Source organism: Euprymna scolopes, chromosome 17 (genome assembly GCF_053919585.1).
Source record: "Euprymna scolopes isolate OS-2025 chromosome 17, ASM5391958v1, whole genome shotgun sequence".
NCBI classification, from domain to species: domain Eukaryota; kingdom Metazoa; phylum Mollusca; class Cephalopoda; order Sepiida; family Sepiolidae; genus Euprymna; species Euprymna scolopes.
The window spans coordinates 108255998-108270765 of NC_136498.1; the positions used below are offsets into that span (position 1 = coordinate 108255998).

General features: G+C 33.8%; 1 protein-coding gene across 1 annotated transcript in view; it reads right to left on the reverse strand.

Moving 5' to 3' along the window:
- Positions 1-14768, reverse strand: part of LOC145296866 (zinc-regulated GTPase metalloprotein activator 1-like) — a 269322-nt gene that overhangs the window by 139310 nt on the left and 115244 nt on the right. Inside the window, exons 8-9 of the mRNA XM_080143000.1 lie at positions 11303-11349; positions 4142-4228 (exon numbers count right to left, since the gene is read on the reverse strand). Coding sequence (XP_079999126.1) covers positions 4142-4228; positions 11303-11349 — 134 coding nt within the window. The remainder of the gene's footprint in view (positions 1-4141; positions 4229-11302; positions 11350-14768) is intronic.

Genomic DNA, 14768 nt, shown 5'->3' on the forward strand with positions numbered 1-14768 from the left:
CTGGTGTCTAAAGAGCAGAGCTTATTTTAATGTATTAATAAATGTATTAATACTTTTAAAGAACAGTGTCCATAGTACTGTAGATATATAATAAGCTCAATAGGTATACGTATTCTAGAGCTATATTAATATTTAGTAAAAAGAGTAATAATTGTGAATAATAAATTGGTTTCAAAAGTAAAAAACCACCAAAATCAACTTGAGTGTACGATTGTTTCAGAAACGATGTTCATTTTATTGAAATTGACGATAATTATTCAAAATAATTGACAAAGGTTTTGTCTTGGAACATAATCTCCTCATCAGAAAAAATAGGGGGGAGGAGAAGTTTAAGACACTAAAATAAAACATAGCATTTTTGTCGTAAGTAAGGCGGATATTTCTTATTAAGCTCCATTAGAAGATTTGTTTGAAGTTCAGTCAGTATATCTTTGGGTATGCTGTTGTATCTTGCCTCTAATTACTTGTGACTAAATATATATATATATATATATATATATATATATATATATATATATATATATATATATATATATAGGGTGGAATGATGTAATTGTCGCCCTAGAAAAGACAGCATGATTCCATTTCCATTTGATGAAAACCGGTTTTCTTTTTTGTTGCAGAGCATCTACTAGTTGGCCAGTTGTGTATAAATCCAAAGAGCGATAGGAGCCTTTTATCATGTCTGAAAGTGACACAATGTTCAACGAGCGAGATCGGAGATGCGCCGCAGTACAACTCATGCTCTCTACTGATCCAAGTTATGGTAATAGGATCATTGCCAGCACCCTCCAAATTCATCGAATAATGGGAACATACCCAGAGTGATGAAAACAAAGTTTCTAATCACGGTTATTGTCTTTGGTGTCATTTCAAGTGAGGGCCACATCATGCCATCTCACATCTTTAAACTCAACTTGAAAATCAACATCAAAGTGTACCTGGATGTGCTGAAAAGTGTGTTGATCCTCTGGTGCAATCAGGTGACCGCTGGCAGACCCTGGGTGTGGCAGCAGGACTCTGCGCTAGCTCAAAAGTTCAAAACCCTCCAGGCTTAGCTTCAGAAGGAGTGCTACGACTTTGTACCCTTCTCTCAATGGCCCCCTCCTCCTCTGGCTTGAACCTGCTGAACTATTTTGTTTGGTCATATGTCAAGAACATCACCAACATGACCTCCCACAACATCAAAGCCAGCTTGATCACTGCCATCCACCGAGTATTTGCTGAGCTCCCATCGATGCTTGTGGAAAAGCATACTCCCAATTCTGAACCCATTTCAAAGCATTGATTGAGGCTGAAGGCGGCTACATTGAATAGATGTTAGCTCTACTACATAATCAAGTTACCTGAATTGATTTTTTCAATAAAAGTTTTAAAATAAAGCTGTAGTTTTTCTTTATGCTTTCTTTAGGGCAACAATTTTATGGTTCCACTCTGTATATGGGTTTATGTGTGCAAATCCAGCTGTCTTGTGTGTGTATATATATATATATATATATATATATATATATATATATATATATATATATATATTAGTGCTTGGACGATTAATTGGAATCATATATATATATATATATATATATATATATATATATTAGTGCTTGGACGATTAATTGGAATCAGGAATCAGAAAAATCGGAAATTTGGAGGGTATTAGAGTTGGTATTGAAAAAAATTGTGCCTATTTTCCAATACCAAAAACGATTCCTTTAGTTATCTTTTCTTTATTTGATTTTGTTTAAAAACAAAACTTTCCTCTGATGGTAGTTATAATAAAATAATAAATATGTATATATTTTAAACAATCAGTAAAGCTAGTCATCCCCCACAAGTGTGTTCTTATGTTTGAGAAAAGATACGCACATTTAACATACATAACATAACGGCAATCAGGAAAAAATAACAATTTCATAGTTAAATATTTAGAGATTTATAAAGAATCGGAATCAGTAATTATATCAGAATCGGGGAAAATATTGGAATTGTCCCATCACTAATATATATGTACATTATTGGTTACATATATGCATACATGTTTCAGTGGAATCCCAATTCAAAGAGATCACTTCATCAGACCAAAAAAAAGGAGCGATATAAAAACGAGAGGCAAGAGTACATCCGTTTTTTATAAGATATTATCAGATATAGCTCCTTTTCTGTTCTGATGAAGTGGTCTTTTTGAATTGGGATTCCACTGAAACATGTATGCACATATGTAACGAATAATGTTTGTGTAATAAACAGACTATGTACCAGCTCTGTCCTCCATTAAGCACTCTTTAATAATCACAGATTTCATTGCATTTACATCGAAGAAACCAATCTACACAACCATTATACATATATATATATATATATGTGTGTGTGCGTGTATGTGTGCAAATCCAAATGTGTGTGTATATATATATATATATATATATATATAAATTTACCTGTCATCCCATTTTTAAAAGATAGAATCATCCGATCTTTAAAGAAAAGATTCAAGCAAGAGCGCAAGGTCCACAGGTATATATATATATATATATATATATATATATATATGTATATATGTATATATATATATATATATATATATGTATATATATATATATATATATAGTACAAAACTTTGTTGAAATTCAAAGACTTACATTTTTTTCTTTTTTAGAACTTTTGTTTATTTCATCCTGGATTTCTTCATTACAGCCGTTTCGTTAATCGGATGGCAATTTTATGATTTTATGTGTTCATAAAAGTCTCCTATTCTCATCAATTCATCAGATTACCAACAAAAAGTTAATTTTGTACATGATAAACCTGGTGTTTACGTTTGGGTAAAGGAAATTACAAGTCGGCCATCTTAGGTACCGTGCAAACCAAAATTTCTGTTATAAACCTTAATTTCATATTTTAGTTTTAATTTCCGATTTTTTTCCTATTATTTATATTTTTTTTATAATTTTCATTTCTACATTTATGTGTGTCTATTCTGATATTCATTTTGTTTGGTTTCGAATTCTTATTTATTAGTTAATGTCTTTGTTTCAAGGGGAGGTCACTCTCATGGAATATATTCTTATTACTAGAGTTACTTCCCTTACATCTTTTTCTTTACTTATACGTTTTGGATTTAGTTCATTTTCTCATTTGTTTCTTTCTTTTTCATTTTTTTTCATTTTTGATTATATTTATCTGTTTTTTACTTATACTCTTAAGTTCTATTTATGTTAACGTTTTCCTTATATGGTCGATTGATCAATGTTTTTCATTTTTTCCCCCCCGTTTATGCCGTTTTTAGTCTGGTCTAATGTGTGAAATTAAGTATCAATTTCTGTGCAGAATTGCCATCCCATTAACGAAACGGCTGTAATGAAGAAATCCAAGATGAAAAAAGCAAAAGTTACAAAAAGAAAAAATGTAAGTCTTTGAATTTCAACCAAGTTTTCTACTATATATGCTCTGCACCTATAAAGTAGATACACTGAGCTTCACACGAAATTAACAGGGATTCAGTTTTTATTATAACAGTCTCAACCCGTTAAATGAAAATGGTATACATTGAAATAAACAATATTTACAAAATAAAATTTTTATATATATATATATATATATATATATATATATGTGTATATATATAATCTGACACAGTTAGACACGTAAGACGGATGCACACTCGAGAGTCAAAACAATGAAAAGAATATGTTGTTCTCTTAGCCCTATATATATATATATATATATATATATATATATATATATATATATATATACATATATATAGGCTGATAAAATTACATTTCTTTCTCTGTATCTTCCAGTCTCTTCAATTCCTCTACAAGATTGCATTGTCACTCAATCTTCTTTTTTTTTTCATTTTTATACTCATAGCTTTTTTAACATTACTAGAAAAGCTGTGAGCCGTTGGGTCACACATTTAGCTCAAGTAAAATCGCTTGAATCAGGAAAAAGTGTCTTTGCAAGGTCCGTTAAATAAAAGTTTTTGATATTTTCATTTGAAATTTCTACCTGCAGATTTCTTCCCAATGAATCAAGTGCAAGTCTTTTTTTGCTTGTTGTATTTTTTTTTTTTAGATTCCCTTGTAGATTAATTGTCACACAATGAAAAATAATAACATTGTCAAAAAGTGAAAAATTTACTTACAGAATTCTCTCCCTTAGAAGTGAGAGCTCTTCATTGGAGATGAGGTCCACCTTGTTGATTATCACAAGGTCAGCGAGCGCGAGTTGTCTGCAGGCAAAGACACAAAATAACATTAGAGCAATTTAGTGTAACAATTTTTTGGCAAAGAACATTTTTTAAATAGAACTGATTAAAATTATGCCCCGGAAACAAAACATTTGACAAAAAGATGAAGATGAGGAAAAAAAATGATATTAAAATGAAAAAAGAAAAAAAAAAAAACGAAAAAGAAAAGATGCACAATCAGATTTTGAATATGGAAACCAAAAAAAAAAAATATTTTTGTCAAGCAAAAAATAAACTTCACCCCGCCCTCCCCCTCCACCCAAGAAATAAATGAATGATGATTTTTTTTTTTTAAATAAAAAATAAACAAAATATTTTGAAACGAAAATGGCTTTTGTCATCATTTTGTTTTTAATAAATTTAAAAAAAAAATATCCTGGTGTGTATGGATGCCTCGGAGGCAGACACGGAGCAGAGTTAAAATGAGAAATTATTCAAAGTCCGATATCCTATTTGCTAGCCGTCGGCCATTTGCAAAAAAGTTCAAGAAAAGTGTTGGCGGAGGGCGGGGCGCAAATAGTGAAATTGTGGACAACTGGTTGTACGACAGTTTGGTAAACACGCTCAACAATTTGATGAGGAATAAATGTGCAAAAAAAAACAAAAAAAAAAAAATGATTATACAAAAAAATTGTGAACAGAAAAATTAGACTTTTTTTTTTCTCTTGGAAAAAAAAAAGTCTAATATTAAATTATATTTTGAACAACAGTTAATCTGCGAGTTATCGTGACAGGATTGGGTGTGCTTTAGTCATCCAAACATAATTCATATTTGCTGGGTTCTGTTGTAACAAGCCAATAATAAATATTCCAACGGTTTTTTGCACGCTGTTAACAACCATAACCTTTGTTATCGCAGATATTGCAAATATGCTGCAAACGAAAAAGCAAAATGTTTTACAATATTTAAATTCAACTTTCATTGAAAAACAAAGAACAAATTCGAAACTATTTCATCACCATATTCTATGTCCGCTACTTATGCTGGCACATCTTGTACGGCTTTAATAAGTTAGCTTCCAAACTGACTTATCTCTGGTCAGGTCTTTATATATCCCTCTTTTGCTCAGGTCCTTTGTTATCACTTACTCCCATGTTTTAGATTTTTCCAGCCCGGCGAATTGATCCTGCTACCTCAACTGTTCTAGATCTACTGACCCAAGAACTCTACTCCATTATTTTAATGTGGCCATACCATCAAAGTCTACTTTTCTGCATCGATCTCCCTATCCTTGTAACATTGTCCGGGAATTAACACACTGTAGACTCAGTCGCAAAGTAGACAAAGAATAGAACTTGAACTCACTTTTTCTTGGTAACAACATTTATTTCCTTCTTATTTAATCAAGTGGAATTCATTATTGAGATGAGTATTATTTATTCATTTATTTATTGCGGACTATTATCTCCATCTTTCTTAATTGCTTCACGAGGTTTTGGCTAACTATTCCTCTGGCCTTCATCAGGTGATAAAAAGATGAGGATAATAGTCTGCAACAAATAAATTAATAAATAATACTCATCTCAATAATCAATTCCAATTAAAAAAAATAATATATACCATTCGGTACGGACTCGACAATGGAAGATCAGATAATAAATAAACGTGCATTTATAAGACCAAATAATCCACTGTTGATCGCCTGGCGCAATGGATAGAGATGTTGAATCTCTATGGTTCCAGGTGAGCACTGTCTGAAAATAGCGGTTTCAATCCTACCCAAAGTCAGCCAAAAACTTACTTTGCCAAAATGTGGTGAGACGACAACAACTATGGAAGGCAGTAATTGCTGAGGATGCAGTTAGGAGATTCAGAGTTCCTATCCCGTCGCAGTTACCTCCTGACGAAGGCCAGGGTAATAGTTGGCCGAAACAACTAAAAGATGAGGCTAATAGTCCGCAATAAATAAATTAAGAAATAATATTTCCTTATTGTTATGGCTGTGACTTCACCCACGTGATCTCAAACATTATCAAAGTTTCTCATGTGATTTTGAACATTATCCTGTTCTGTGCTCCATCTCTCCCTCTCTCTCTTTTTCTTTACCGTGATGCCATTTCATACATAGCTGTCCGCACTATGCTACATACTGTCCAGATTTAATCTTGCTCTGAGGTCATCTGAACTAAACCTTCTTTAAAATTCACATTACACATATCATTCTCATGCAACGCATGTCCTCAATTCTCACTGGCTATGCAACGCATTTCCTCAACTCTCGCTGGCCAGGTTTCACTTCCATACATCATCACACCGCACACACATGCCTGATAAGACTTTTTCCTTAGTCGACATTAGTAATTCTCTGCTGATTAGTAATGACTAAGGCTATGACAACAGCATATTCTTTTCACTATTTTGACTCTTGAGTATATATCAGTTAATATCTTATATGATTTTAGATAGAGTAATGTGGTTCTCGAGTGATTAACTGTGTCTAACTGAATACTCTCTTGTCATAGCCCTAGTAATGATAAAAGTTCTCCAAACTTCAGTCACTCCTAATTCTTGCAATCACACTAGCACCTGCTCCACTCTGAGCTCCATCGGCATCAACAAGGTATCAAATCTTCTCAATAACTTTGCCATCTAGATATACTTTCTCCATATCTGAGTCTTGTTGAGGTAATTGCCACGGCTGCTGAAAAGGTGGGCTCTCTCTACTGTGCTAGAAGTTTACTGACACCCGAGATATCCTGTATCCCAATTTTCAAGATTAAATCGCTGTCCTTTATTTTTCATGTGTTCTGACGAACTTCAAGTGCTTGGACATCATAAATGTAAACAACAATACCCCCCCCCCCAACAAACTCAACAAACAGCTAAATCATCCACCTTCATTTTGTTATTAGTGTTGGGGACGATTAATAGGAATCAGTTTTGTGAATCAAAAAAAATCGACAAATTTGGAGGTATCAGAATCGAAAAAATTGGTGCCTATTTTCCGATGCCAAAAACGATTCTTTTGTCTTTTTTTACTTGATTGTATTTAAAGTAAAATCTTCCATTGCTGGTAATAATGATAAAATAATAAATATTTATTGATTTTAAAATACCCGTAAAGCTAAAATCGATGGATCATCCTCCACAAGTGTGTTTTTTACGTTTAGGAAAATATCTGCATATTTAACATGTGTTTTTTTTGTTTTTTTTTTTTTACAGAAATCGAGGAAAATAAAAACTCTATAGTTAAATATTTAGAGATTTATAAAGAATCGGAGTCGGTAATTGTATCGGAATTGGGAATTTAGTACGGAATCGGTAATTGTATCAGAATCGGGAAAAATATTGGAATCGTCCCATCACTAATTCTTACACTTCTTGCATACAAACTGGTTCCCGCGTCTCAACTTACAAGTAATCATACTGCATTTCTTGTATACAAAATGCTTAATAAGTATAACATATAATTGAATTGCACCTGGCTTCCTTTCCACAAACCGAGCAGGGTGATTTTCGTCTTTTATGGAGCTTTCCAACACCACAAACATTGATTAATACTTCAAGCTAGGTAATATTCAATCACAGTCCTTTATTTTCCATGTGCTTCAAGCCCTTGTATCTCCTCTATGTAAACAAACCCAACAAGCTGTTAAATTCCATCCCTACACAGTAGAGATCTCTCTGCCTTGTTCTACAAGTACTTTAATGGTGCATGCTCTGGCGGACTACAAGCTCTCTCGACATAAATACCCCCCGACAAACTCAACAAGCAGCAAAATCCCACCCCAACACAGTAGAAATCCCTAGATGCCAGAAAGCCTTCTACTCTAATAGTTTCTTCCCTCAGACTGCTAGACTTTGGTACTCCCTTCCGGGTCCCTGCTTCCTTGACTGTACTAACATGCAGAAGTTTAAATGTAATGTAAACAGATATCTTGCTGCTCAACTCCCCACATAGTATTCCTGCAATTTATGTCCCAGATAGTAGCCCCCCACATCAAAGTGGCCATGTGTTTTGTTTGAGTTGAAAATGCAATAAAATAAATTTTTTTTAAGTCTGTAACTTAACAAGTAGGTCTTCCGTTGTTTCACTAAATACTAAATCATAAACATAAACATCTCTTGCAGACAACTCGTATGGAAGTCTCCGAGCAAAGTTTCTTTTTTTTATTTATTTATTTATCTATTTTTTTGTTATTTCAACCCAAACCATTCACAGTGCCACTTTGTCATAAGGGGCTACTATTTGGGACCAGATGTAGGGAGTTGGGCAGCGGGATACATGTTCCCATTACACTTGAACTTCTTCATCTCAGTACAGTCAAGAGGGCAGGGATCCTGGAGGATATTCCAACTCTAGCTGTTCAAAGGAAGAAGTTATTTGAGTAGAAGGTTTTATGACAATGTAGGGGTGGGATTTTGCTGCTTGGCAGGTTTGTCACAGATATCTACGTTGAGGGGGATACAAGTGTTCTGAGTTCATCAGAGCACATTCCATGGAAATACTTGTAAAACAGGTATGGAGATGATACATTTCAGCAATGGGACAGAGGTTGGAGTTTGTTTGATAGCGCGGAAACTATTAAGTTGGCTACTCTTTTTTGAAACCTGTATAGGAGCGACAGACTAGCGGTAGATGCACCAACCCAGATGTGGCAACAATATTCCATGCATGGGCGAATGGTGGCTTTGTAGAGATACAGGATACTCTCAGGTGTGAGTAATCTTTTAGCACAATAGAGAAAGCCCATCTTCTTTGCAGCAGCCTTGGCAATTACTTCAATGTATTTGTTCCAATTCATGTTGCCTGTGAATGTTAAGCCTAACAGTTTGAATAAAGTGCTCTCAAGTAACGTATCTTTAGCCATAGTAATCAGTGGTTGAGAAGGTTTCTTGCAATTATTAAAGGAAAGAAATTTAGTCTTGTCAGCATTAAGCATTATAATCCATTTGCATCTCCATTCCACTACAGATTGGAGGTCTTCTTCTAAGATTTCTTTTGGATATTGGCAGGCGATCCTGGGAAGAGAAACATTCAATGGGTTACATATGCAGATTCCATGTGATAAATACAGGACTTTCCACCATTGTCTAATGGAATACATAATTTGACCCAGAAATATGTTAGAGAATCAAAGGATTAAATCAATAGACAATAGGAAATATTAAACACTCCAATGAGAAAAGAATGTTTAAATAACTCATCACAAAGAGAAAGCAGGACAGAGAGAAGCAAGCCTGACACATTTCTTCACCGCCAATATCTGACCCAACCACACACCAACCTCACACACCTTCAGAGATATTAAAACCACTAGTAATAACTTATAATCCAAAGCTGATTTGTCTGTGTGAAATAAAAACAATATTTTTTTTATAGATCAACTGTGTTGTGTTTTACTTGCTGTTAGTATGCATATATTGTGGAGCAATGACAAAAGTAGATGTTAATGATTATATAGACTGGAAATAACATCTTGAACAGCCGACTGCAGCAAATACATAACATTTCTAAGACACTAACGAAAAATAGTATTCAGTATTTTAACATTGAATGTATTATTCTTCATCGGACTACTGTTCTCATCTTGAGTGTGATTTTCATAAATTTCGGTCGATATACCTTCCGACCTTTTTCAGATGTATCTTGTCAAACTCGGGAATGTTTCTGTCGAACTCGGAAATTTGGACGGAATTTCGAGCGGAACCCTTTATTTATTTCACAGGGGTAGCATGCTCTTGTTCCATCAACCATGACTAGATAAAGGTCCTAAGTAATTCGCAAATGTATATTTCGCTCGCTCACACCGAGGATTGAACCTTCAACCGTCAATATCACTTTTACAATTGATTTTCCCCAGTACTCTAACCACTGCGCCACGGGTCCTTGCGGACAATTCTAGTACGAATTTTAGAAGCCTTAAACAAGCAGAGAGCACATACATCACCTGGAATTTCAAAATGATCATTCATTTTAGTAGGCTCAACGTTGCTTAATTTCAGTAATCTAACGGGAATTGGTGTGTCAACGTGATTATGTGAGTATACAATAAAAATATGTTGTCTTTTTGAGGTTTAATATTTTTTTTTTAATTTTCTTTTCTTTTATATTTCTCTGTAGAAAGGAGAGAAGTCCCCTGAAAACACGTCTGCCTTGCAGATATAACCAAAGCGAGGATGCTAGTTTTCTCTTTTCACCACATATTTCTTTTCTACATCACTATCGGAGAATGACTTCCACTGCTTTATAAGATGGGTTGCTCTCATTATGTTAGATAATAGCCGTGTAGAAGCATTTAATTGTCTGTTATCTATCTATCTACATAATTATCTATCTAGCAATGAGTGGACAGCAGAGATTTAGATCATGTTTTGACAGGTTGTCAAACTTTGTCAAACTCTGTGACTGGTCAAGTTTACACCAGAAAGTATCCAAACAGGGACGGACATGACGTGTCAAGTGTCACGTGTTCCGGTTTGTGCAAGCATAGTTTGAGTTGGATCTGACACATCAAGAAAGACAGATGGGCTAAAGTGGGTCTTCTCATGAGGGAGGGGGGGGGTTCAGAATGAAGACATAGAACAATCCCCCCCCCAAGCCAAAGATTATCGATCACTTCATTTTTGCTGAGGAGATGCCTGGGAGTAAATAAAGAATATATATAAAAACACATATTCGTCTTGAGTCCCTGTCTTGAAGCGTTTCCTTTAAACAGGTTCCAGCTCCCCCCAAGGACGGTTAGCGAATCCCCAGAAGTAACCAGCAGCAGAAACAGGTATATCTTCATGTTAAATGCATTATCTGTTCTGACATGCGTGCACTAGCTGTGTCACGGGCCATTAGGATAGACATTTAGGCACGAGGACAACAGTCCGTTATATATCACACAGCATACATAGATACATATATACACCTCATTATTTTAAGAAAATATATAAACGATTTAATAAGGACAAAACAACGTCTGTTAATTTGGTCAGAATACAACAATTCTATTAGAACTAGACTTTTTTGTCCATTAATTTTGTTAATTCTCTAATTAGAGATGAAAAGAAAGATCATATGCGTAGATTTCTTTTTATATGAATAAAAAAAAAAATGTCAAAGTTACCTGAGAGCTTCGTTTATAGATCCATCAGGTTTCTCTTCATCTAAATGCTACAAAAATAAAATACAAAAATAAAATGTAAAATAGTTAGCATCTATAGAAAAATGCCGCCAGCGATTTAGAGAGGGAAGCTTTTAAAAAAGACAGTTTGTTGTAAGGTCAAACTGTGAAAGTCACTTAGAAATATTGATAAAAAATACACAATATATACATATACATAATATATACATATACATAATATATATATATATATATATATATACATACATAATATATATATATACATACATATATATATATATATGATATATATAATATATATATACATACATAATATATATATATACATACATATATATATATAATATATATAATATATATATACATACATAATATATATATATACATACATATATATATATATAATATATATAATATATATATACATACATAATATATATATATATACATACATAATATATATATATACATAATATATATATGCATACATAATATATATATATATACATAATATATATATGCATACATAATATATATACATACATAATATATATATACACATACATAATATATATACATACATAATATATATATACACATACATAATATATATATATATACATACATAATATATATATACACATACATAATATATATATACACATACATAATATATATATATACATACATAATATATATATATATACACATACATAATATATATATATACAAAATATATATATATATATATAGACGTACCTCTTCATCGTACAGTATATCGATACACTAAGGCTGGCTGGGATAGCTTCCGTACATTTATATCTGATCTACCTCTGCATTCCATGTTTAAAAAGGATGTGTCCTCTATAGTATTAGACCTAACTGAATGGTTAATTATAGGTATTGACCATTTCATACCCTCTAAAAAGTTTCAGCAAAAACCTAACAGCCAGCCATGGTTCTCTCCAGAATGTGCTGCTGCCATTGCGCACAGAAATCACTTTTTCCACTGCTTCAAACGTAATAGATGTATGGAAACTAAAGCCGTTTTCAGGACTGCCAGCAACCATTGTAAGAAAGTAATAAGGAACGCAAGAGAGCTGTATGCTCAATCTGTTAAGTCCAAAGTAGCTGAGCAGCGGCTTGGTTCCCACCAGTTTTGGCAAATAGCAAACAGAATCCCGAACAGAAGCGTGTGCTCCATCCCAACTATTATCAATGGACCTGAGGTAATCTCGTCAGCATCAGACAAAGCCAAACTCTTTGTCAAGAACTTTGCAGCTAATTCTACCCTTTGCGACCAAGACCGTCAACCCCCAATATTTCCTCTTGTATCAGAAAACACGCTATGTGATATACGTATATCTGTACGTGATGTTGCCAAGCTAATCAAAAACCTTGATTCCAGTAAAGCAACTGGCCCTGATGGTATTCCAATTATAGTACTCAAAAAACTTCAACCTGAACTAGCGCCCATACTTACAAAACTGTTTAAACGTTGTCTTAAGGAGAATAGTTTCCCATCTCCCTGGAAAATCTCATCAGTATGCCCTGTATTTAAGAATTCAGGTGATCACTCATCCCCCTCTCAGTACAGGCCAATAAGTCTCCTGTGCGTCATGAGTAAGTTGCTAGAATCTGTATTAAATACAGAAGTAATCAACCATCTCAACAAAAATAACCTTCTTAGTGACACTCAATATGGTTTCCGTTCTGCTAGATCTACAGCAGATGTCCTTACAGTTATATCGCATAGGATTAGCAAATCTCTCGACGGTGGCAATCTTTCTAGGGCAATTGCTCTTGACATATCTAAAGCCTTTGATAGGGTATGGCATAAAGGTTTACTTCATAAGATCGCTAGCTATGGTATAGCTGGAAAAGTCTTCTCAATTATTAAATCATTTCTTTCTGATAGGTTTATAAGAGTAGTAGTTGAGGGACAAAAATCAGAAGCTCACAGTATTAATGCCGGTGTCCCTCAGGGATCCATCCTGGGCCCAACTCTTTTCCTGATCTACATTAATGATCTTCCAAATCATATCCTTACATCATTTGTAGACATTTATGCTGACGACACTACCATTTATGGTACCACATCTAAGACAGTAAACAAGCATGTTCTCTCCAATTCTCTCTCCTCTGATCTTGAGCACGTAGTACAATGGGGAAAGGAGTGGCTGGTTACTTTTAATGCATCTAAAACCAAGCTTCTCTCTTTACATCATCAACATTCTAATCCACATTTGTCATCAATTGAAATGAATGGCTTTCGTCTTCAGGAGGCCTCAAGTTTTGACAAGCTTCTGGGCTTGACCATTACTCCTGATCTTAAATGGAACACGTATATCAAATCTGTTGCCAAGGCCGCTGGAAAAATGGTGGGATCTTTCTATCGATCCAGTAGATATCTCACTGCTGATGCTATTCTCTATCTATATAAGAGCCAGGTACGTCCAAGGATGGAATACTGTTGCCACATCTGGGCAGGAGCTGCTAGAAAGGACTTGTCCTGCCTTGATAGAGTTCAAAATAGACTTCGTAGCCTCGTAGGAGATGTCCTTTTCTCCTCCTTGCAACCTCTATCTCACAGAAGAGATGTTGCGAGTTTGTCTCTGATGTATCGTTATTTTCATGGAAAGTGTTCAACTGAGCTTCAATCTATGGTCCCCCCTCGCCAAACTTTCACAAGAAACACTCGTCTAGCTGTAAACACTATCAATAATTTCCCCCACTCTTTATCTGTGCCTAAACCTAAACGTAGATTCCATGAACAAAGCTTCTTTCTTAGAACTGCACGCCTGTGGAATTGTCTTCCGTTTTCCTGCTTTCCGGCTGACTACAATATGGTTTTGTTCAAGTCTAAAGTAAATAAGTTCTTGATGAGCCGTTCCATATCAGTTATTAAATTTACCAAATTTTCATTACTAATGATTACTATATTGACCAACTTCTACTGTACACTCTTTAACCCTTATCCTTGAGTGGCCTCTGGGCCTTGATAATGTGGTGATGTCTTTGTAAAAAAAAAAAAAAAAAAAAAAATATATATATATATATATACATAATATATATACATACATACATAATATATATATACATAATATATATATATATATATATATATATACAAAATATATACAGTGATGATCATATTTATTGGCACGGTAAAATAAAAGTTAAATTTTGTCTAATAAATTCTAAAAAAGGGATTAAATTAAAGAAAATAACAAAGTATATTATGTATTTTTAACTGGCCTTTCCGATGCAGCAATCGGATTTTAGAAAAAATAAATAACAAAGGAACAACAAACATAATTGCAAAAAACCCTTGTTCAAAATTATTGGCACGGCTTTGTTTTTCTTTTAGTATCAGTATAATATCAATCAATTTCCGGTTTACGTGCTTTCTGAACTTTTTTATAGCCATATTATGCTTGTTTAACGC